General features: G+C 41.5%; 4 protein-coding genes across 4 annotated transcripts; 2 read left to right on the top strand and 2 right to left on the bottom strand.

Moving 5' to 3' along the window:
- Window positions 1–1752: 1752 nt before the first annotated feature.
- On the top strand, window positions 1753–14431 carry LOC115621023. Its single transcript, XM_030514543.1, has 7 exons — window positions 1753–1840; window positions 11294–11416; window positions 12347–12486; window positions 12550–12858; window positions 13330–13746; window positions 13811–13966; window positions 14018–14431. Exons 1-7 carry the CDS (start codon window positions 1798–1800, stop codon window positions 14429–14431), a joined length of 1602 nt encoding a protein of 533 aa, XP_030370403.1. The 5' UTR covers window positions 1753–1797.
- Window positions 14432–16076: 1645 nt separating this feature from the next.
- Window positions 16077–17368, bottom strand: LOC115621022. Its single transcript, XM_030514542.1, has 2 exons — window positions 17323–17368; window positions 16077–17256 (listed from the first exon to the last, which is right to left on the bottom strand). Exons 1-2 carry the CDS (start codon window positions 17366–17368, stop codon window positions 16361–16363), a joined length of 942 nt encoding a protein of 313 aa, XP_030370402.1. The 3' UTR covers window positions 16077–16360.
- Window positions 17369–19402: 2034 nt separating this feature from the next.
- LOC115620430 (tol-Pal system protein TolA) lies at window positions 19403–20396 on the bottom strand. The gene is made up of 2 exons (XM_030513658.1): window positions 20289–20396; window positions 19403–20233 (listed from the first exon to the last, which is right to left on the bottom strand). The coding sequence occupies exons 1-2, from the start codon at window positions 20394–20396 to the stop codon at window positions 19454–19456; spliced, it is 888 nt and encodes a 295-aa protein (XP_030369518.1). The 3' UTR covers window positions 19403–19453.
- Window positions 20397–20797: 401 nt separating this feature from the next.
- On the top strand, window positions 20798–21665 carry LOC115621021 (axoneme-associated protein mst101(2)). Its single transcript, XM_030514540.1, has one exon. The coding sequence runs from the start codon at window positions 20798–20800 to the stop codon at window positions 21596–21598; it is 801 nt and encodes a 266-aa protein (XP_030370400.1). The 3' UTR covers window positions 21599–21665.
- The last annotated feature ends 533 nt before the right edge of the window (window positions 21666–22198 follow it).

The following is a 22198-nucleotide window of genomic DNA, read 5'->3' as shown; positions in this document are numbered from 1 at the left end:
TTTACTAACATGTAAATATTTGTTATCCAAAACTGGTACCTGGTGCATCTATTGAACATTAGCATTACCCAACTACATCATCGTCACGACCACGACTGAGTAATGTGACAAAAACTATGAAATTGCGATTAAGCACGCTTTGAGTGCTATCAAAGCGGATTGCCTAGGCGTTAAGCCAAAAGCTACTTTTTAAAGCTCCAAGAATTTAAGTGCCAGCTAAAAATGTATCTAACGTCTATTTGCCAATTTCCTTGGTTGTTGTTTGGAGTGCCAAAACGAGGTGGTATTGAACAGTTAAAGAGCATGTGCCAAAATAAATCAGCAGTGTTGAAAAGCGTGTGCGCATGTATAGAGAGCGAGTATGTTGCTGTTGGCGCCGCCGTTGTTACTTTCGAAATCGTACTAAGAAACCAAGGCGGCTGGCGGCGAATCGGCTTCAGTTGCTCGCAACACGTTCAAGCAGCAGGTTTCGTACTCTTCGTGCGTGCATTCGTTTCTGTTGGGTAAAATACTTACGATATAAGGCGCGCACCGCTCAATCGCAAGGAGCTATCTAATCTATATTTAAATAATAAAAAACATGAAATATTTGCAAAGTGTGAATGTGAAAAATGTTGAAACTAATAGTTAAATCGTTGTGATAATGAAAAACATAATTTACAATTTATATTGAATGCAATTATCAACCATAATTGACAAAGTAAATGCCAAAACTGATTAACAAAATACAGTGAAGTTGATAACGAAACCAAAAATTAACACAGAAGTAATAAACGAAATAAAAGCGTATCGAAAACAACTTTTACCAGATTTTATCTGTTTCTTTACTTTAACGCTCCAAAGTTTTAAACGCAGAACGGCTGCGCCGCATTTTGTGGCACAAAGCGGTGACGGCGGCAGGTAGACGTGCTGGCTGAGATGGCGTTTAGTTTTTGTGGGCGTGGCATCGGGTGGGGGGCTCGGTAGCCCACTGTTGTGTAGAGTGTGCGCGCGTGTCGACAATGACAATAGCAACGGCAACAAATAACAACCAAGCAAATTATGGAGTGGCCAACAAGCCGATTGGAAAGTGCGCACACTACTCGGTTCGGCAAGCGCAAAAATGGATTTCCACAAAAATAAAAATATGCGTTTTCGGCAAATATTCATACATAATTGACATATATCTATGAAAATTTCAATCCATATTGCAGGCTGGTCCAAACATCCAGCAGTGACCGCCTCTACTTCTCTAATTTAGCGGGCGTGTTACGGTCGTCGTTTCGCTGCGCGGCCTCCGCACTTCCACTTTTACTTCAAACAGAAAGAGAGAGTGTTTGTGCTGCTCATTTGCGTTTATGCCTTACCGGTTTCCAATTTACGCGCATTTTTTTTAACAACAATATCTGTTTGTTTGCTTAGCTGCTTAGCTTTCTCACAAAACGAGAAAAATAATAAGTTCATTAAATTTAATTAAATCAACTACTTCCGATTTAATGTGCATCTTTGCTCAGCACATCACATTATTTTGTAACATATAAACGTTTATTATGTTAATGTTGTTGTTTTTGTTTTTACTTGTTTTCTGTTCACATTTTTTTTCACTTGTTTTCATTCCGAACAGCCGAAAATTGTGGACGTTGACTTTACTGAAGAAGCTTTTCGTCTTCAGTGCGCGTGTGAAGGCATATTTTGTATTTATTCATAGCTCCAAAATAAATGTAGAAAATTTCAAAATTTTACGCTCTACGAATTCGAAAATCAACAACGTTCCTTCCGACTTGGAAATAACACGCAAACGCTGCAAAATTAGCGAAAATGAATTTTTTCGTAATTGGTTTTTTGATCATGCAGGCGGCAAGTGAGTAATAACTTTTCGATTTTATTTAAAGTTTTTCTCATTAATGATATACAAAAACACACCCACACAAACATGTTCATATGCGACTTAATTTAAATGGTACGTTTTTGGTGTTGGTATGCAGTTTTGTAAAATTTGAAAATAACGCAAAACAAATGTTGCTTCGATAACACGAAAGACTTAAGAAACGAACTTGAAAGCGCAGCTTACTCTGTGTATGTTACCAGAGAGAAATTAGAGAAAATTGCGATAAAAAAAATGATAAAATAAAAGAATATACATAGATATCCAGAATTAAATTACCATTTAATTCAATAGACTATTCGGTGTGGTCAGTAAATCTGTTTCTGGGCTTTGTTAAACAATAAATGTGAGCCTTTTCTATTTAGTTCTTGGCAAAGAACAAGTTTCCTTTGTCTACCTACATAAATGGAACATTTAAGTTCGAAAACCTTGTAGTAAATATTTAGTATGTAGATAAATAACATTTCTAAATACATACTATATAGTGTATGATTTAGAAGTTGTACCAGCTCTGGCCTGATCAACGATTATGTGTCTATACCACACGAATCAAAGCTACACATGAGTAAGAAAAACGTTGTGATTAGTATCCAAATGACCTGATTTGACACACTTGCCAACAACGCAAGAAACAGTTAATACAATCTTCTTCATTCGCCAATGCAGTGACTCAACTTTATGAATGGCAAAAACCACATTTCACAGCTCATGTTCATATATGCGTACAAGTATGTATGAAAACTGACCTAGCCACTTACACATGACAGATGCGATCACAGAGCTAATATTTCTTATATCCTTGCGGAAATATCGATAGAACCGGTTGCAGAAACATTCAAAAACATAGATATTCATAGGGCGCATTAAGTTAATAGCATACACTTGCGCATTAGGTGCCGCGAGATACGTGTACGAGCAGATGAGTGGGTTTTTAGAGTGCTTGAAAAAGCGCGCCAAATACATTTCATGGCTAATTGACGGCAGAGGCACGAACAGAAACCGAAAGCAAAATCGAAAATATGCACTGGTGTATTATGGTGATTTTTAATGCGGTTGAACGGTTTTATTGCAGTTTGTTTTTGCTACGGTTTCGGGTTTTTTTTTGGTTGCTTTTGCGTGCTTTTTTCCGATTACGCGCTGATCTTGGACCTGTTTTCAGCTTATACAGCTACTCGACTGTCTGCAGGTGATGTGCAGCTATTAACAGTGGCAGCTAAATGCAACCAGAGTTGGAGCTTTGCCCACAATATCTAATTCTTGGCGTTTGCATAAACCTGAAAAGCTTGGTGATTTGTTGTTAGTCTGTATATTTGTAAGTTTGTTGAAGCAATGACTTGCCAAAAGAACTGCAACACCTATTTCTCATTTCAATACCCTGTAGTCATAGAGAAGCTTGGTTGAGTTGTTCAAAATGTTAACTAGACTTTGCATGTTGCAAAAATATGGTTTAAAGAAACCATAGAACCTTTGAGGAGATGTTTGATAAAAATGATTATTCTTTTAACTATTATATTATTTTGCGGTGTTATGTGCAAAACGCTAAAATTTAATATAATAGAGTGGTTGTCGAATTGATTCTGTAGTTGTCGCTGTGATTAGAGTGTCATTAAACCATCCAAGATCCATTAATATTTACATTCTTTTATATATTATACCAATTTGCCACTTTTCATTTATTCTTGTAATCTTCGGTCCCTCTCCAGCAATGGCCTCGTTTCGTTTATTGCATTATAAAATGTATACTTTTATATTCGATACAATCGTTCGCATTAATCAATTTTAACGCCAATTTAAATAAATTAATCTTGTCTAACCTTCGTACTACACTAGTTTGGTTGTTATTCGCCGCCTTATATTTGTTGTGCATGGCTACAAATCTTTTCAGAGGTCTTCAAATGCCAAAGTGCTGAGCGTGAATCGTTCCAAATTGAAAGTACTCCGACAAATCTAAGCCAGAGATGGTATTTGCAGACTGTACGGCGTCTCGCTTGCTACTTTTGATGAATTCTACCGACTAACCCGAGAAAAAATCGGCCAAGTTCAACCAAACGCCAAAATGGTGACGAACACGAACACGAACATGACGAGCTTTGTTGAACTAAAGTTTTTGGTGTTAATTACCACAATTTGGACAAAAGCAAGAAATCAGCTTAGGCCATGTGTTTAATTTACATCAGATTTTTATTGCTTCAGTGTCTTTTTCGGAAGTCTTATCCATTTGCCCTCCATCGGTGAGGCAACTCAGTGCAGGTGGCCGCGTAATTGCAAAAAGAGAGTGGACCAATTGGGGTTCCGCGTCGTCAAGCATTTTTCGCGGCTTATGATGCGTGTTGGTGATGTCTTCATGTGCCGACCCCACAGTTGGAGTGATCAATCGAACGGCATGATTCATCAGTTCCGTTTAGCGCGAAGCGCCTGCGTCTCACTGGCTCGGATAAAGTCCGTGCTTGTTTCTCTTTTGCTTTGTGTGTGACTTTTGTTTTGTGGTCAATGACGAAGCAATTTGACGGTTCGTGTCTCTGTGCAGTTTATTTTTATATAACCCAGTTTTTGACAGCCTGCTGCTTTATGCAACTTCTTAATGAAAAAGCGACAACACAATTATCAAATAAAAGGCGTGTACCATTCGAACAGGTCTCAAGGAGCACTCAAACATTTGATGTGAACACGATTGGACTCCCCACGAGTGCAACATCGCGCAAACGCCCTGTGTGTTAAACAACTTAACACACCACTAATGACTCTTCAATTTGCTGCCTTTACGGCAATTAACGGCTGCCTTTTAGCTGAATATATTGTGCCTATAGCCCACGTATAGTAGTCATCATCGTCCACCTTCTGGGAACGTCTGCAGATTTATAAATGCACACAAGAAAGTAAAAGCAAGGAGCCAGATGTGGCAATCGCCTCATAAGTTAATGCACATTGCAAAAAAGACAGCCTTCAATTGACCAAGGGGAAAAAATTGAAATTGCATTGTCATATGTGTTTAAAAAAAAGAAGTAAAAGGCCACATTTTTGCTGCATCCGTCCACTTTAAGAAGTGAAAGGCAACTCCCATGAAGGCAGCCCAAATACCCGGATAATTGTGAAATGCAATTCAGTGTAATGACTTTATAGAGGAACTTTATTATAATGTGTATTATTACGCGATTTCATTAATTATTCTTAGTTTTGGTGCAGATAGATTTACGGGGTAATTTATTTGATCAATATGATTCCTATTTTTGTTCCCCAAGGATAAAATATAATTCAGTTTGGCCGAGTTGCTCCTCAAAGTGGATGTTTATATATCTATAATTTAATGTGCAAATTGGATGTCACTGTAATCTCCCAATCATAAAATGTGTTCGCTTACATTTGACCTTATTGTTATATCTAATCTACTATGCCTAAAATTCGACGATTTTTCAAACGTTACACCAAAGATATGTGCCTGAAATATTTGTTGAAAAAGTAGCGATTATCATTAGCAACCCTCCAACTATGATTATATCACGTTTAATTCATAATGTTACAAATTATCTTTAGTGGGCCGTCAAGTAAGTGATTAATGATAGACAAAGCAAACAAATGTTGCACTCGACACGTTTTGCTCACTATTAGATGCATAATGAACAATAAATTAAAACATAATTATCGCAATGTTTTCGGTGGCATCTTGGCTTGCGGAGTGACAACGACGATCGCCCGAGCACTTGACACCATCTTGCAAAACTCTAACAAGCTCCAACACCAGCAACGTCTCGTGGAAACAAAAGCCAAATACCACAGACTGCTAGACTGGCTGGCAACTTGGCTGGAGACACGCAATCCGCTCACGTAAGACCTTCAGAGGTCGCACACGTTGACTCTACGAAAGGCGATTTCGCAGGCTGGGGGAGGGGGTTAGGCCCATGCCCAGACCCAGGCCCAGACCCCGTCGCACTGCACCAAAACATCTGCAGCAGCTTTTGGATTCGCAGCACATGATTAGTTCAGTTGATGTTTTCGTTGTGGTTGGGCCTTTTGTTTCCCCACGCCACGAAGCACACACACACACACACACCGCCACGCTCACAAACACACATGTTATGTGGAGGGGGGGGGGGGGGGGGGTGTGGTGAGGGGTGCAATTGCAGTTTTATTTACAAATTTATGAAAACATTCAAGTGGGTTTGTCAAATTTTCGAGAGGTGTATTGTTTTCAGTGTTTCCTAGCCCTATCGCTCACTGTCAAGTCCATCGTTCAATTAACATAATTAACAGACAATTCGAATTGACATGCAGCTTTTAAGCCGACACCGACTCTTGCCACTCTATCGCATCGCACTTATTCAGGGTACTCGTATTGTTGTCGTATTTGGCTCTGCTTCGGCACTTTGGAGCGTACGACTTACAGATGGCGACTTAGCGCAAATGTCTCAAAAGTGGTCGTCTAGTCGATACCTGAACTACGTTCGTCCATTTGGCCCGTGGTTTACTTCTTAATGGCAATGGGCAAGGCTATCTTCGAAGTCGTAAAGTGCCAGATATCGTTAAACACTTCCCGTGCCACAAAATAATGAGCAGGGCCAACAATAGTTAGTTCGAATAGTTCGTGGGAAACTGGAACTTTATGCGTTGGCACGTTCTCAAGGTCAAGTTTAGCTTTAAATACCTTCAATGGGTCTTGTTGCTGCTGTGGAACTTTATCTTTAGGCGAGAAAAGACCATTCCAGCTGCATTTTCTGTGCACATCCGTACTGAACAATGGTTGGTGCAGAGGCAATTCTTCAAATTGAATGATCAATGGTATTATTATAGCAATGTTTTGTTAACCTAGAAGGTTTCTTTTCTACGCACCCAAGGCATTCACTCCATTTGCTTTCGCTTTCAATAGGTCACCTAAAGTTTGTGTAGGCTCCGCTTATAACCATTCGAGCCAAACGAGTCGGTGTCGATGGGTGTGTTTGATGCGAGTCATCATCGTTTTAAAATATATGTTTTGGACATTGTTATAACTCGCCGTAAAGACAATGAAAAAATTGAATATAAAAGCTGTCAGACAATGCAAGTTGATTGTAAAAATGTTGAATATGCGAGCTAAACAAACAAAAAAGTATTGTCAAAACCAAATTAAAATATGAACTACCAGCATTTTTGAGAGGGCAAGCCACTTAATTGACTGAAAAAATACAAAACGTTTAGAGGCTGGGGTTAAGGCTTTTGCACAGATAAGAGATAACTTTTATAGACCGGCATTTTTGAAAGATGAATGGTGCGAGTAAAACTTGAGGGGGCCAACTGAAGCCGATAATTTATACATGATATTTGCATTTGCAGCGCCGCGCCGCGCCGCGATACGATCGGCTAGAGACCAAATTGAATTAACACAAACATAACGGGGGAAACACGAGCGAGCCTTAGCAATTAATATCACTATTTTGTCCGCTGCTCGGTGACCCACTTTCGCGGCGGCCGAGGTGCTAATTGGACTCGAGAGTTGATAGTGGGCATAAGTCTGGGTGGAGGCTGAAGAAGCTCCCAGTTGAAACGGAAAGTAAGCTCGCAGGCCCGTCTATGTGTCCGTCCACTCCGAGCTCGGTCAATGGCACGCGGTCGCAGCGCACCGACTGCATATTTATGCCTCATTATTTGTTCAGTTTCAATTTCTATTTGCTTGCCGGCAACGTTAGCGACAAGTCATAAACCGAAGCAACTAAAATTTCTTACACTCGAGCGCGCAAACGCGATTGATGGTGACGGGTGAAAGCGGCCTGTGACTAAGCGGCAGACCAGGTCCCAGACCCTCCATCTGTCCGCTCAGATGAGCGGTAGCTGCGGCTTTGGCTCTTCCCCTATGTCAGCAATTTGAGCAGCGTCTTACTTGTTTTATTTGTCGCGCTAAATTCCAGAAAGTATTTATTTAATACTCGCTCACTTGGATGGCGTCTTTAATTGCTTTTGCCGTCACACTCAGTCCTCCCCCGGATCCCTTGCTTGCTGGCCATTTCGCTGATGACTGCAGCTGGCCGTTACTTATGTCTTCATCAGCGCCTCGATTCGGCCTCAGTTTGCAATTTTCAAGCGCAATTAAAATAGCCGCTTACGCACCACTTTGAACAAATCACGTTCAGAGTCTAGTGCTAGTGTGGGCTCACCACGAGGCGTATGCGTTATATTATGCAAATATCTCACTGTTCACGTAGACAAACTTCAGTGGCAGTAAAAGTGCAATTATGCCTGTTAAGGGTCTTTGCCGTCGTTAGCAGTACTGCCACCGAACCCATTGACATAATTATTAAAACATAAATTCCATATCAATTAAAGTAGAAAGTTTTCGGTCTCACCGAACGCCCAATGAGTATCCACAAACACGACTGCCCCATGTATGTAGATCAAATTGAATTGCTGCATTAATTGCTGAAGCTTTATCTCTACCTATCAATCTTTAACTTTGGGACAGTTTTAAGATCTCTTGTTCTACACTGCAGAAACAGAGAAACATTAAAGCAAGCAAACGCCCAAGATAATTCATAATGCAGAAATATGTACTATGTTAGTGAGATTAGGATTCGATTCGATCGACAACTGAAGCGGGCTAAAGATGGAATTTTAAAATAATTTAAATGGGCAGGAAAAAGGTTGCAAGTTGTAAATGTGGAATACTTCGGAGAAATTGATTCTCATATATTATTTTAAATCCTTAACCTATGCTTTATGAAAATAGAAAATATATGCATAATTAGGCCGTAAACCAAACTAACATAAAATCGAATTTTAACGTTTCCTTATGATATTTTGAGGTACATATTACAGATAAACAGGTAAAACAAGCCAAGCTTAGCTTAAAATTCTTCTAAAAAACCTTTTTTTGTTGTTATGTCGGTAAAAAACAGTACGATACGTTATAAATGCATCTTAACATTAAGAAAACTTAAAAAAGAATTCCAATGGGGGAGCGGATATTGAAATCACTCAAATAATAATAAGATTAGAAGAAGATTCATATCATATGCAGTATGTAAAAGAAGAAAGGCCTTACTGTTCTTTATAATTGTAGCTTGCGTTCCTCACACATCAATTTGTTCATTTCTTCTCAATGCGGAACAAATATAAGTATTTAATTAATCGACTGTCATGCTTAACTCCACTCGACTTTTTGCGAGCCTCAACTACGTTAGAAGCACCTAAATGTTTCGTCTAATTTCCACATTAGTGGAATCTAGTTATTTAAACATTAGCCAAATGTACAAAGGCATTAGTACGAAGAAAAAATAATAAAAATTCTGTATTATATTGCGCTAACGACATTTGCCCCGTCGGAGATTAAAGTCCGCGCTTAAAAACATGCTCCATTTTCCTTGAACCGAGCCGAACATAACGACGCTCGCGCTCCACTTGAGCGCTGCTAACAACCAGTAATTAATTGACTTGAGCGTCTTAATGGACCCACCATTTAGTGGCTCAGAACCGACCAGCACTAAACGCCAGCGACGGCTAGAGATCAAACTTCAATTCTAATTTGTGGCCCGCACTGAAATGTATCTGCGCTCCATGAATATGGATGCCTATGGTTGCGTGTTGAGTTATCAGGACAGGGACAGGTGCTGGGGCGGGGGTTTGGGCCGGGTTGCAATTTTGAAAGAATCCATTTGAAACTCGTATTTCATGTCCCACTTGACATGCTAACAATTTAATTTGAACTCAAGACGTTGCAAGTTTATTTATTTTCTTGGGTCGCCAACGTAGCTAATGCTCTGCGCTCTTGCGTCGTTTTGCCATTTCTGCTCTTGGCCAACACATAAATACCTGCACTCACAATACCCGTATGTGCACACACATCTTGCCGAGCAAGCACGAGTATCTATGCTCATACTCGGGTGTTTGCACACACTTCAGCGTACGCATTAAATTTATGCGTTGACACAGATTGCTTTAGTCAGTTTCTTAAAGTAGTCTGTCAACCCGAGTTCACGGTTTGTTGTCTTATTTACAAGTATTTATATTTTATAGATTTACGGTCAACAGGGAAGTCAGAAATCGAACCAAATTCTGACCTTGCTCCCACTATAAGTGAGGGGAGTTTTCTCTCTGACTAGGTTACTTTTATTTAAGCATTCTCATGCCTCACGTGTGCTACGAGTATATGCATATTCTGATTGTTCGCATTATATAAAGAATGAGCAAGTACCATACGCTAAGAAGTCCGGAAGCAACAGCTAGAAGGAAGCGTGAAAGGTCATATTTTAAAATAACATATCCTAATACGATTGCACTTCTAAAGGAACAGCGAGCTCTATTCAACTATAGCTAGGAAGTGTCTAATTCTTAAGATATTGTCATTGGAATTCCCACTATATTTGCCTAAAGAATTGCCTTATTCTTCTATCCAATGGACCAAGCACACAAAGAGTATTTCCAAGCAGTTTTAGATAAAGGGGTTTTCATTTCATATATTTGTCAGTCTCATTGGCATATCCGAAGATGAGCATTTTGTAATAATTTGTTGGGCTTTATTCATTTTTAGGTCAGTCGAGTTTGTAAGCCTATCAGTTTTCGATCAGTTACACTTAGTCCATTAATTAAGACTGTTGTTGCAAAATACTGGCAATCAATCAACAACTTGACCGGAGCAGAGCTGAGCTAAGCTGAGCGATGTGGCTTGACGATCCGCTTCTTCAAACTTTGTGCTGACTTCCATTGAATACGAAACGCATCTAAACGTAGATGCCGCCGCCTTATGTCTTATGGTTGTTAAGTTCAGTTAATTAATTCACAAACTATTAGTTGTGATATTTTGTGCGTGAGTGTGGTAATAGTGCTTGGCGGCTGCGCCTCGAATTCCAGCGCTTTATGTGTGGCTGAAGCCCTTGATCGGCTTGTTAATAAGCTAAAGTGTCGAGAAACACGCAGAGCGTGACTTGGCGGTTTTTACCAAGTTGGGGAGGGGGAGGTGGGGGCGGTGCATCAAGAGAGTAATGTTTTAGTTGTAATCTATATTGCAGAGTAACTTGAAGGACATAGATTGTTAGAAGCTTTAGATTTGATCATAAACATATACTTACATGTAAGGAGTACAGATAGATGCATAGACATTATGCCGTTTCGTTACGGACATGGCTATATATATAGTATTATACCCTTTTAATGCTCCTGGTACAGAGTAATCAAATTCTTATAGAACAAGCTTACGATGCTATACGATTCTTGAAAATACATTTATATATTAGTACAGGTAGGGTAGTTACGTATCTATAAGTGCTGCTTCATTTCATCATCTTGGTATTGGAAACATTGATTGAAAGAAAAACGACACAGAAAACCCAAAAGCTATGCATGGAAATTTGGCGAACATATGCAGACATTCCAAATTAATTACACGTGCCTTGTACTAATTTTGTATATCTTTTGTATTATATTAAAGAACTATCCTATTCTGTGTTTGCTTTTTCTATTTATTTATAGGATTGGCTTGCGGGACGTGCGTTTTAGCGTCTGATTTCGGTTTCATACTCGATTGTAACTTCAAAAAGTCTGGACTATTTCGTGTACGAAATTTGGGTGGCCTAAAGGCGCATTTCGGTTTAGGTAAATCCATAATCTCGCTTTTGCCTTGATTTGTAAATAAATTTGTAAAATATGAGAATGTACATATGTACAAAGATTCGATAACTACTTGTATTTATTCACAAACGCACTACCACTATTATCAACTCAAGTGCTAGTAATTTGGCTGCTAATCGGCGAGAACTCGAAACAAGCTGCCGCGAACGCGTCATTAATGCATTAATGCCAATGCCAATGGCAGAGTGAGCTCAAATGTTAACACAAAGCCTAAACTGGAACGGCCAGCGATTCGAAAACTCGCACAAAGACGTCGAGGGGTACGGAGAAGTGACGACGGTTCGATCAATATCCGTAACATTGACCAATGAGCAACTCAAGCTTTTTGTTTTGAATTGTTGCTGCATTTAAAAGGCCATTTGTCTCCCTTCGAAACTTATTTACCTACCAACATGGCTCTCTTTTCTTCGTTAAAGCTCGATTATTACTTCTGAAATGTATACCAGTTTGAACGAAGAAATCTTTTCATACAAGCATTTGTGAGCAAATATTCAACTAATAACAGTATTAGATCTCCATCTACAGATATTTGCACTTTTTCGTTTTATCAAAAATTCTGTAGGTTTTCAATTGAGTTCCAAGTGTAAATATTAAGAGCTTTCTTGCCACGTTAATCGCAAGTTGCAAGTTGTCGCAATTTATAGTCACATTTCAGTTTTGATTCCACTTAAAATTTGAATTGTTCAATAATTGTTCCCTTTTGCACAACCATATGTATCTATATTCACATATGTATGCACTCTTATATATAAGTAGATCGCAGCAATATAAGAGGTAATGACTAATGGTTATCCAAATTGGCTGTTCCTTGCCCAATAACTAAAAAGCACTTGTGGGTACTCTGACGATCTGTACTGGTTAAGAGATACATAATAAAAATACCTTTGCTTGAAGGTTTCAGCTTGGGCGATGAACTGGGCTTTGCCGAATCACTGGGCAACTTAGAGGGCGGTCGGCGACGCGCCATTAGCTATAAAAACGGGGCCCCGCCCGAGCTGGTGGGCGTGCTTCCATCCACTCAGCAGGAGGCAAGGGTAAGTTGGTGCACACAGAGCTTTTCTACTGCTTTTAATGATATGTATTATCTATTTTACCAGCAGACCAGTCAGCAGGCGTTACCGGAGAAACGCATTAGCTCGCGATCCACGGGCCCCTTGCCCTACAATGTCCAGCTTTTGCAGCAGGCCATACAGAGGCAAGCGGCAGCGACCGCTCCACAGCAACCTCTCATGACCGAGGCCCGGCCATTGCCGCTGGGCGTACCCGCTTTCCGACCTATTCCCAAGAAACCCGCCGTCAACGAGGCGGTACAGACACCGTTAGGTGCACAGCGTCGCATAGCCGTGGACACGCCTCAGCCGCGTGTCAGCTTGAATAACAAGCTAGTGGACAGCCATGCTAAGCCGGTGAGTCGCTACGCTAAAGCAGGACCGGAACTTGGGAAGCCACTCATACTTAGTTAGTCAAGAGAAGCAGCAGATATTTTAAAAATTGTCCACAACAGTTACTAATCAAATTTTCCCACTTCTCTAAACGAGCTTTCCATATATCGATATCTACGGTCATCAACGTCAAAATATGGAGACGGATGGTCGTTGCAAAGAAAAGGTTAGGAATTGTTAGAGAGATGGTCGAACCCAGCATCCTGTTTATTGTAATGGTCCGAACATTCCGATTGGAGATATTCAGTTTAAAATATTGAAAAGGTGGTTTTTTACATACGAGTACTTACTGTAAAATAAGGGAGCAATTTTTCAAGATCTTAGTATTAATATTCGTTTCCGCTCGCTTCTCTCTATGTGAACAAGATTCTCATTGTTGGGTTATAAAATACCATATTGAAGAAGAAATCGTGTGCTAACCTATCTATTTCGCAGCACTCCAATCGCACCTTCCACACAGATAATCCTGTGGTTTCCCAACCGCAGGCAGTGCCCGTGTTCCAAGCCATGCCCGATTCCATTTCACGCATCGCCAATGTGGGAAAGACGACGGCAACTAAGGTGGCCAAGCATCCGAACTATTTGCAATTTGAGGAGCCCAAGTTCGACTTAAAGGACGTGACCGTTGAGGAGCTGGCTGCAGCAGCCAATGTCAGTGTGGAGACGATCAAGCACGCCATATATGTGCGAGAGCAGCAGCTGAAGGCGGAACATCGTGCCATGCTGGCGGCCAAGCTGCGCGAAGAGTTCATGCGAACGTCGACGATCAAAACGACGACAACGACCACCACGACAACCACACCGCGACCAATGTACATAGAGGCGGTGTCGAAGGAACACAAAGCTTCCAAGGTGGGAGGAACGCTGCTATTTGCTTCTCAAATGTGTGTACAACTGTTTCTTTGCTTTTCAACAGGTTATGAATGCGCCCAAGGAATACTATCCTGTCGGATATGAGAAGAACTTTGACGACAACTTCAAGTCCAAAGTGGATTTGCCGCCAACGAGCTTCTCCTGTGCGAAGCAGAAACATTTTCCCGGCCTCTACGCAGACACCGATCTGGGCTGCATGGTAAGCTCCTTCCTTCCAGTCCCATTGGCAGACACTAACCTATAGTTACAGGTCTTCCATGTGTGCGCCCTCACTGATGATGGCATGGTGCGCAAGTCTTTCCTCTGCCCGGAGAACACGCTCTTCGATCAGACCATACTCAAGTGCAATTGGTGGTTCTATGTGGACTGCAGTTCCAGCACCAGTGTCTACGACTCCAATATACCCATCTCTAAGAGCTATCAGCTCATGAAGTCGCTCACGTACTTCTCGAAGTACAATAGTCAGAAGAACGAGCAGGGCAACGAGAAGGATGATAACGCCCTGGACATAGATACGCTGCGTGAGTCCATGGAGGGTGTGGCCCGAAGACTGGAGCAAGCCAAGAAGACGGAGCTCCAGCAAGCGCAGCAGTCAACGACAACGTCAACAAGCGGAGAGCTCACTGTGCCGGATGGAGCTCAACAGCAGCAGCTCTCCAATTAATTTTAGTGCTATCTGAGATCTAGTTTAAGGGTTTACACGGTCGAGCGTCTCTGGTCGGTTTGCTTTTCATAGTCAAATGTCTTGCATAATCATACAGTTGTCTTAGTCTCTGGTTTATTTACTTCCTATCGTGCTTTGCATGCTACTCGTGTAACATTCAAATCTTGTCCCTAGGCTTCGTTATAGTTGTAGTGGCTAGGCTCTAGTTAAACCAATCTAGTGCAATTCCAAGCGGTTATTGTTATTGCATATTGAATGTAACCTAATATTTATTTATTGTATTTTTTCGAAAAATAAACATGTTTTTGATATGTGAACTAAGCCCCAGCCTAGTCCCAGATAAGGCCGGGCCATTACAAATTATTCTAATAATGTGTAATTAACGTATGTCTGACTAACACTTATAGGCAGACGAAATGAGTTTTATAAATGAGAGGATTACGAGTGTTCGTAGTCCTCTCCTTCTCCACATAACATACAAGTACAACTGTCGGTTGGACATGCATCAGCATCTGCGATACTAAAATTCTATAAAAGCATATTCTGAAGTGACATTTATTTTACCCAACTGAACTAGGAATCCTAGTAAAAAAAACTAGAAAAAACCGGAACAAACTAAATCCGAGCTGGACTACTTTTGAACTCGTTGCCTACCAGGCAAACATAAACGAGGAGTAGGTATATCCATCGCTTGTGTTTTTAATGTTATACAGCTGATTGTTGCTTACATTTCGCAAAGCACCGTAAGGATTGCATTTGTTTACATTTAATGCAACCAATAGGAGAAGGCTATTTTGTTTACATTTCGCAATGCACCGTTTGGATCATGTAGCTATTGTGAACCACTGTTTACATTCACAATTTAAATCCCAGTCGCCCAGTGTACTTGCTGTTCACCTATGCTCGCCTGGTATATGTATATACATATACATGTATATGAAATTCATGGAAATTAATGTTTAAATCGAAAAACTAATTCCCGCAACCAACTTGGCGCGGTCTTTCAACGTCGCTAAACCAGCCTTCTCTACCAGGTGAACATAAATGAGCAGTAGGCAAATGCATTGCTTGTTTATTTAAGGTCAAGCAGCTGATTGTTGTTTACATTTCGGAAAGCACCGTAAGGATCGCTTTTGTTTACATTTAAATGCAACCAATAGGAGAACGTCAGTTTATTTACATTTGCAATGCACCGTTTGGATCATGTAGCTATGTGAACCACGGCTTACATTTACAATTTACTTGTGAGCTTGCTGTTCACTTATGCTCGCCTGGTACCTGAGTATATTGAATGTATGGAAAGTTACAAATGGAAATGCAGCCAATTACGTCATCAAGTGTGCTAGTTTTGCTCTAGAGATGTGCCATTAGTCGTGTTTTTTCACGAACAATTTTCATAGTAAAACAATTAAAAATGGTTTGTAATTTTATATATGTAATTAAAACATAAACAAACTATTTCGACATACAAAATACCTTATCTATGGTTGCTAGGTTTAAGTTAAAAACATTACGAATTGTATGAAGAAATATTTTATCCAAAGTCAAGCTAAGGAGCCCTGTCCGTCGTCCAGGGGTTGGCCAGAAGTTGCATTTAAATTATTTTTTTAGCGCCTCTTGTGGACAAATTCTAAAATTTATCGAATTAGTATAATAATATAATAATTTGTAGTACATTTTATTGTGCATTTAGAATATAGTAGAAAAAATGTGTGTGTTTTTTGTGCTAAGTTCGTGTATGCTTTTTGGATCACACCAAGCACTCACGATTACGCACGAAACTGGAATTTGAGCGCTAGATTCGATGGAAAACATGCAAACACATAAATACGTTCAAACTGAATAATTTAGGTAAACATTGGGCAATGTTGGAGGTGAAGCCTCGAAATCGCCGACCACATCAGACCGTTGGCTGAACTTGGCCGCCTTCTAGTGGCGTTTGTGATTTCGAGGCGGCATCTGCTCGCCCACGTTGTGGTCGCTCTTGTCATGGATGAGTACCGCTTCACTCAGCTCTGCGTTGGCATGTAGAGCTGCATCGTTGGCGTTCAGTTGGGCTTCCTGCGCCGAAAGCGTTGCCTTCTCCGCTGCATCGCGCGTCTCCTCGTAGTCAAGGCGAGCCGTATAGGTGTGTGATTCCAGCTGCTCCAGCTTACCCTTGGCTTGAGCCACCATATCGATTTGGGAGGCTAGTTCAGCGGCAGCTTCGGAGGCGGCTTTCTGGGCCAGTTCGGAGGAGGACTGTGCATTATTTAGCGCAGCAGTGAGCACACTGACATGGTTGATGGCCTGCTGGGCTGCATACTGGGCCGCCTTGGCCGAGCGTTTGGCCTGCTGCAGTTGCGCCAACTCGTTCTCCATGGCCTTGTGCGCCTCGGCGCTCTGCTCTTCCAGTCGACGCAGGAGCACTTCCTTGCCCTTGAGCACGGCAACTGCTGTGCCGGCTGCTTGAGCTGCAGCCTGGGCGAGTGTGCTTTTTGCCACATACGAGGCCTGCTTGCCTGCCGCATTTTGATTGGCTACAGCGGAAATGGCCTGATCCGCGGATCCCTTGGCTATGCTGCGTAGGCCGTTATCCACCAGGAAGCCCCCGCTTCCGCCATAATTGATGCTCTCGTAGCGTGAAATCTGCGCGTGCAGGCTAGGACTAGGCGGGGCAGCGAACTCATCGTGATTTATGGCCTCGAAAGTATAGGGCGGTACTTCATGTTCGATTGGTGCGGAATGCGTTTCAGTCTGCAAGGACTGGGGAGGCGGCGGAGGTGGTACGTTGAGATGGTAATGGCCTTCTTTGCGCTTCACCTTGCGTCCCAGTGCCGTCGTGTCTGATGGAGAAGAAAATGCGAATCATAAGCCTGTGTTTATAAATGTGGGCTTGGGCTAACTTTTACCAAAGAGCAACAGCACCACCACGAACAGCAAGCGCCACAGAGACATCTTGGATAATTATGCAACGAGGCGCAGTCGAATGGTCTGAAATGGAAGTCTTATATAAGCGAGAAAATTTGAAAGTTTCAGGAAACCGTTTCCTGCCAAGACAATGTGGCACCTGCATATCGTTTTTGATATTAATTGTACAAGTACATACATACATATGTGGAAACCGGTGTGCTGTGAATTCGCTTTGTTAACTGTTTGAACATGTAAATGATGTTGCCTCGTTTTTTTACGAAGATTTTCGGAGTCGTAAGCGGATACTGCAGCTACCGAATCTATCAAATGGATTTCTCAATCCAAATTCAATAAAGAAACACTGAAACTGGAGAACTATAATCATTTGCACAACTACCTGCAACATCAAATCTAGCTGTCTTTTTCTATGCCTTGCCACCTTTCTTGTTCAAAATTGAAAAATTATAGAATTCATAAACTTCATTTCCATAAGATATTGGATAGTAATAGCACTGCAGATCTGCTTCTATTTAGGATTCCCAATTTACCGAAAATGTTCAATAGTTAGATTTTGGAAAGGTATCATATACTTAGTAGGTGCTATACAAAAAATGCATTGCAAGTTCAGTTTAAATTTGTCAAGCGGTCATTCGATTTGTGAACTGAAGAAGCTCATTTTCATATTATACGTATAATTTGATTGATCATGTGACACAAGATGTAAAGTTTCGTGTGGTATCTGAGTGCGTCACGTGGTCACTCGTTTTGCTCTCAGCTCGAATATTATGCACAAGAAGAACCCGTTTACTTTCAAGGCCAAAACCAAAGCTGGCGCATCTAGCAGCACCAACGCAGACACATAGGCACACTCGAACTGGGGCGCACAGCTTCCTATGCACCAAACCAACATCATCACAATCACCAGCACAGTAATTACTCATATTGATTGACGGCTGCTTAGTCACAAGTCACACTTGCCTTCAATCACAGCGAAATGTGTCGCGCTTACTTAAAGAGTACGTCCTGTCTGAGTCGCAGGCGAACTGTTTCTAATGCTGATGCATGAACGAATGGGTTCCACAACCGGACCCAAAACAGGAGCCACTAACCAAGGCGCAATTTGAAGTCGATGGACGGGTTCGTTGGAAAAACGCTTTTACTTTCGTATTGCAACGGAAACGATCAGTCGTGCGCACCGACTTGCACGTTAGCCAGTCCGGTGGACAGTTGTTGTCAAATGCAAGAGGCAGCCTGGAGCGGCATGTATTTATAAACAAAGCCGTCTGGCTGGTTGAGTGCATCTATGAATCGTGAATCGCAAATCGCTGATCGCGAAAGTGCAAACCCGTTGTCCATTTTCTTTATGAGTTTACATTCAGCCACAATGCATTGTAAATTGCTCCGTTTTGTCTGCAATTCGGCGACAACAACAATGAAAACAACAGCTCTAGCTGCTAGGTCAATGTTTCCTGGACAATTGTCCAATTTACTGCCATTCGAGCGATGATTGGGATGTCTTACAGCCTCAAAATTGTGCACTTTGAAGTTGGCGATGGAAAAAAATAATTGGAAAAGTCAATGAAATTAGTCCAAAGATTAACCGAATTCAACTTCATGGATTAAATAGATCACACCAAAAAAATTGTCACTTGTAAAAGATTTTATGTGTGTGTTTATAAGCATCTCTATTATTTTTTTCTAATTTATGCAGGCATAGCCGTTTTGATTTCAATGGCCAAAATATTATGATTTTCAGCTTCCTATTTCTAGGGACTGTTCTTCTGATTTAATGTCGTCCATTAATTTAACGAGCGTAATCTTTTAATAACTTTTAAGTTTAGTTTAGTGTCATAAGGCCGTTCATCTGTTATGAGTTTAAAATATTATGTGCATTTTTCTCAGTGTATATACATAGAGTGTGGAAGCAAATTATTGGCGACTGCTTTATTATACACTGTTCACACTGTACCACGCCCAAGAGCCGCTGACTCAATGCTTCCTGCTGGACGTTACGGAAAAGCGAGGGAACCCAGTCAATGAAAGGCCATAAATCATCGTTGTATGCGAAATGAGCGTTAAGCTAGTTGACAAAAAATATATTCGGTTTGTACTCCACAATAAATGAGTATATTATTGTTGGTATTGATTATGACGTCGCCGTCTAAGGAGCTTTTCGCGTACCTCCGCCATACGTCGTTCTCTTACTGCACGCTGCTTGGCCTCCTGGGCGGCGCAAGCCGCATTTTCAGCGGCCTGCTTGGTCTTCTTGAAGTCCGTGCGGGCAGAGTCAAGTTGACGCAAGAGCTGCTCCACCCGATTCTTAGCAGCTTCGACAAGTTGCTGCTTCTCGGATAGTTCTTGTTGCGCACCGGAGGCCGCCTGCTCTGAATTCTGCACATTTTCTTGAGCGTTCTTCGCTGCTTCCGTCAGTGTCTTTAGCTGGATACCAGACTGTTTGGCTGCTTTTGCCGCAGCATTGCAATTACATTGGGTATTCTGCAACGAGGAGCCCTGCTCCTGTACCACCAGCTCCGCCTCACGCACCTCCGACTCCAGCTGATCGACTATTTGCTGCTTTCCCGCAAGAGCTGCCTCAGCGGCCTTGGCTGCTGCCCCTGCCTTTTCTGCCAACTGAGTCTTCACTTGACGTGCTGCCGATTCCGCAGCGGATACTTGGGCATCCGAGGCAGCTTTCGCTTCCTGAGCTGCCTTCTGGGCAATGTTGGTGGCCTTTCGCTTGGAACTGGAGCCCAGATTGATGTTGCAGCTGCGATCTTTGCCCTTACTGTTCTCTGCGCAATTCTCTTTGTTCGCAAGACCACTCCCACCACAGTCAGCATCGCCGGATGCACTGTTCTCCCCGATGCCGAGGCCGTCGAAGTCTTTCATGATCATGCGTTTCATAAATTTCTGCATGCATTATCCTTCGTTTATTTTGCAAAGGTGCATCGATTTTAGAGCTTACCTTACCCAAATGGTCAGCAGCTCCATGAGATGCACACCCACATAGGCACAGCAAAAGGAGACACCACTTTAAGCGCATTGTAGTTACCTTGGGATGGTTCTTGAGCATTACACAGAAGAGATTCCAATTCTGTACATACGTACATATACATACTATATATACGAATTTAGATTTGCTTTTTTTTGTTTTTGACAGCAAAGGGAGTTGTTCCGCGTCTAAAACTTATTATGTGTTATGTATCATCAAACATACATACATACATGTACATGTGAACATTTGTAGAAACGGCCATGTCTGCGTGGCTGTTTGGTTTCTACCTCCGTACCCAATGGATACATTACTCTCTCTATTAGCCCACTAAACACGTACATTGGAAAACATTTTCTTTGCCAATTTTTTAAACACAATATTTTGCTTGAATTTTCCATTTGATTTTTGTATATATACTTGTAAAATATACATATACGTATAGCACATCACAGAGATTTATGTAGAATGTGAGCTTCCCCATGCGGAATACATGTTTGCTGATGATCTTCGTTATAAGCAATCTACTGGCAGCCTGTGGAAGTGCAAGTCTTCCCGAACGTGATAAGCGTAGTTGGCTGGCGATTGGTAAGCGCGCACATCGACCGGCAAATTGTGAACCCAAGAAGGGCACTAAGCCGGCTGGAGTATCATGCAAACAAAAGAACAGCAATATTGCCTCGAAGGCAGCACAGGACGCCAAGGATGCTAAGGATGCGCAATTGTGTGCTGCCGAAGCCGCAAGTCAGCGAGCCAAAGAAGAGTTGGCCGAAAAGGCAGTACAGGCAGCATGTTCTGCGGAGGCAGCTCTGGAGGGTAGAAAGCAATTGGTGGAACAGTTGCAGAATAGCTTATGCGAGGCCAATGCTGTCATCGAGGAGGTGAAGAGCACTCTGGCCAATAGTCAGTGCAGTGCCGAGACTGCTGCTCGAATGGCAAGAGCGATAAAACAACACATGGAACGGCTGAAGTGTCTACTGCGGGACGGCATCGAAAATCTACAAAAAATACGGTCTATAGCCTGCAATGCGCAAAAGGAATTAAAGGAGAAGCGGCAGCTGCTGGAAATGGCGAGGCGACGGCTGCAGGAGTTGCAAAACTGCATGGTTGAAGCTAAGAAAGACTGCGAGCGCACAAAGGAAAATGCATACAAGGCGGCATGTGCGGCCGCTGAAGCCAAACAGCACATAGAATCTATGCGACGGCTGATTTTCAAAATAAAACGGCTGAAAAAAAAGGATTTGGGCCCACTAAGAAGGATACTGTTTGCAAAAGTTAACTAACTTATTTTCACGATTTTATACAGATTTCAATTTTAAATAAATATATATTTTATATTAGTCCACGAAACTTACATGCGATGGACAAATGGCAGACATAACAGGGACTATAAATTAATGCAAGCTCATAAAATTGAAACGAAAAGTAACTTTCATAGTAAATGTCGTGCGGCCCCAATTGGCGTATAGGTGTGGACAAATCTTGGCCTGCCTGACTACCTCACTTGGCACAGCTGCGGCGATTGAAGTTGAAAGCGAAACCTGCTAAATTTGTTACAATTGAAAGTAAAATCAAGTTTTTGTTAATCTCCTAGTTAGGTCTGAGACAGTTGAATGAAGAACTTAGCGGCTACATACACTATTTTGCAAAAATAGAGGTAAATAGTTTTAAAAATCAGCAATTATGTTTTTCTATTGTGTAATATTGCAATGAAATCGATACTCCGAGTTATATCTTTAAAATGTATATTGTAGATAACGCTTTAAATTCAAATATTGATCTTGCTTGAATCTATCGAAGTGGCAAGGCTGGTAATGGCTTTTTGGGTATTTTATGAAATACCAACTTCATGTTTTTGGTATTTTTACCATTTAGGTTTTACT

Source organism: Scaptodrosophila lebanonensis, unplaced genomic scaffold (genome assembly GCF_003285725.1).
Source record: "Scaptodrosophila lebanonensis strain 11010-0011.00,11010-0021.00 unplaced genomic scaffold, SlebRS2 tig00000024-arrow-pilon, whole genome shotgun sequence".
Classification (NCBI taxonomy): domain Eukaryota; kingdom Metazoa; phylum Arthropoda; class Insecta; order Diptera; family Drosophilidae; genus Scaptodrosophila; species Scaptodrosophila lebanonensis.
This window is presented reverse-complemented; position numbering and strand designations above follow the sequence as displayed.

Coding starts and splice junctions, on each gene's coding strand:
- LOC115621023 (XM_030514543.1), top strand. CDS start 1,798: ATGAATTTTTTCGTAATTGGTTTTTTGATCATGCAGGCGGCAA. Junction 11,417..12,346: donor AAAGGCGCATTTCGGTTTAG/GTAAATCCATAA, acceptor CTTTGCTTGAAG/GTTTCAGCTTGGGCGATGAA. Junction 13,967..14,017: donor ACACCGATCTGGGCTGCATG/GTAAGCTCCTTC, acceptor CTATAGTTACAG/GTCTTCCATGTGTGCGCCCT.
- LOC115620430 (XM_030513658.1), bottom strand. CDS start 20,396: ATGCTCAAGAACCATCCCAAGGTAACTACAATGCGCTTAAAGTGGTGT. Junction 20,234..20,288: donor CTGCTGACCATTTGGGTAAG/GTAAGCTCTAAA, acceptor TAATGCATGCAG/AAATTTATGAAACGCATGAT.
- LOC115621021 (XM_030514540.1), top strand. CDS start 20,798: ATGCGGAATACATGTTTGCTGATGATCTTCGTTATAAGCAATCTACTG.
- LOC115621022 (XM_030514542.1), bottom strand. CDS start 17,368: ATGTCTCTGTGGCGCTTGCTGTTCGTGGTGGTGCTGTTGCTCTTTG. Junction 17,257..17,322: donor GGTGGTGCTGTTGCTCTTTG/GTAAAAGTTAGC, acceptor CTTCTCCATCAG/ACACGACGGCACTGGGACGC.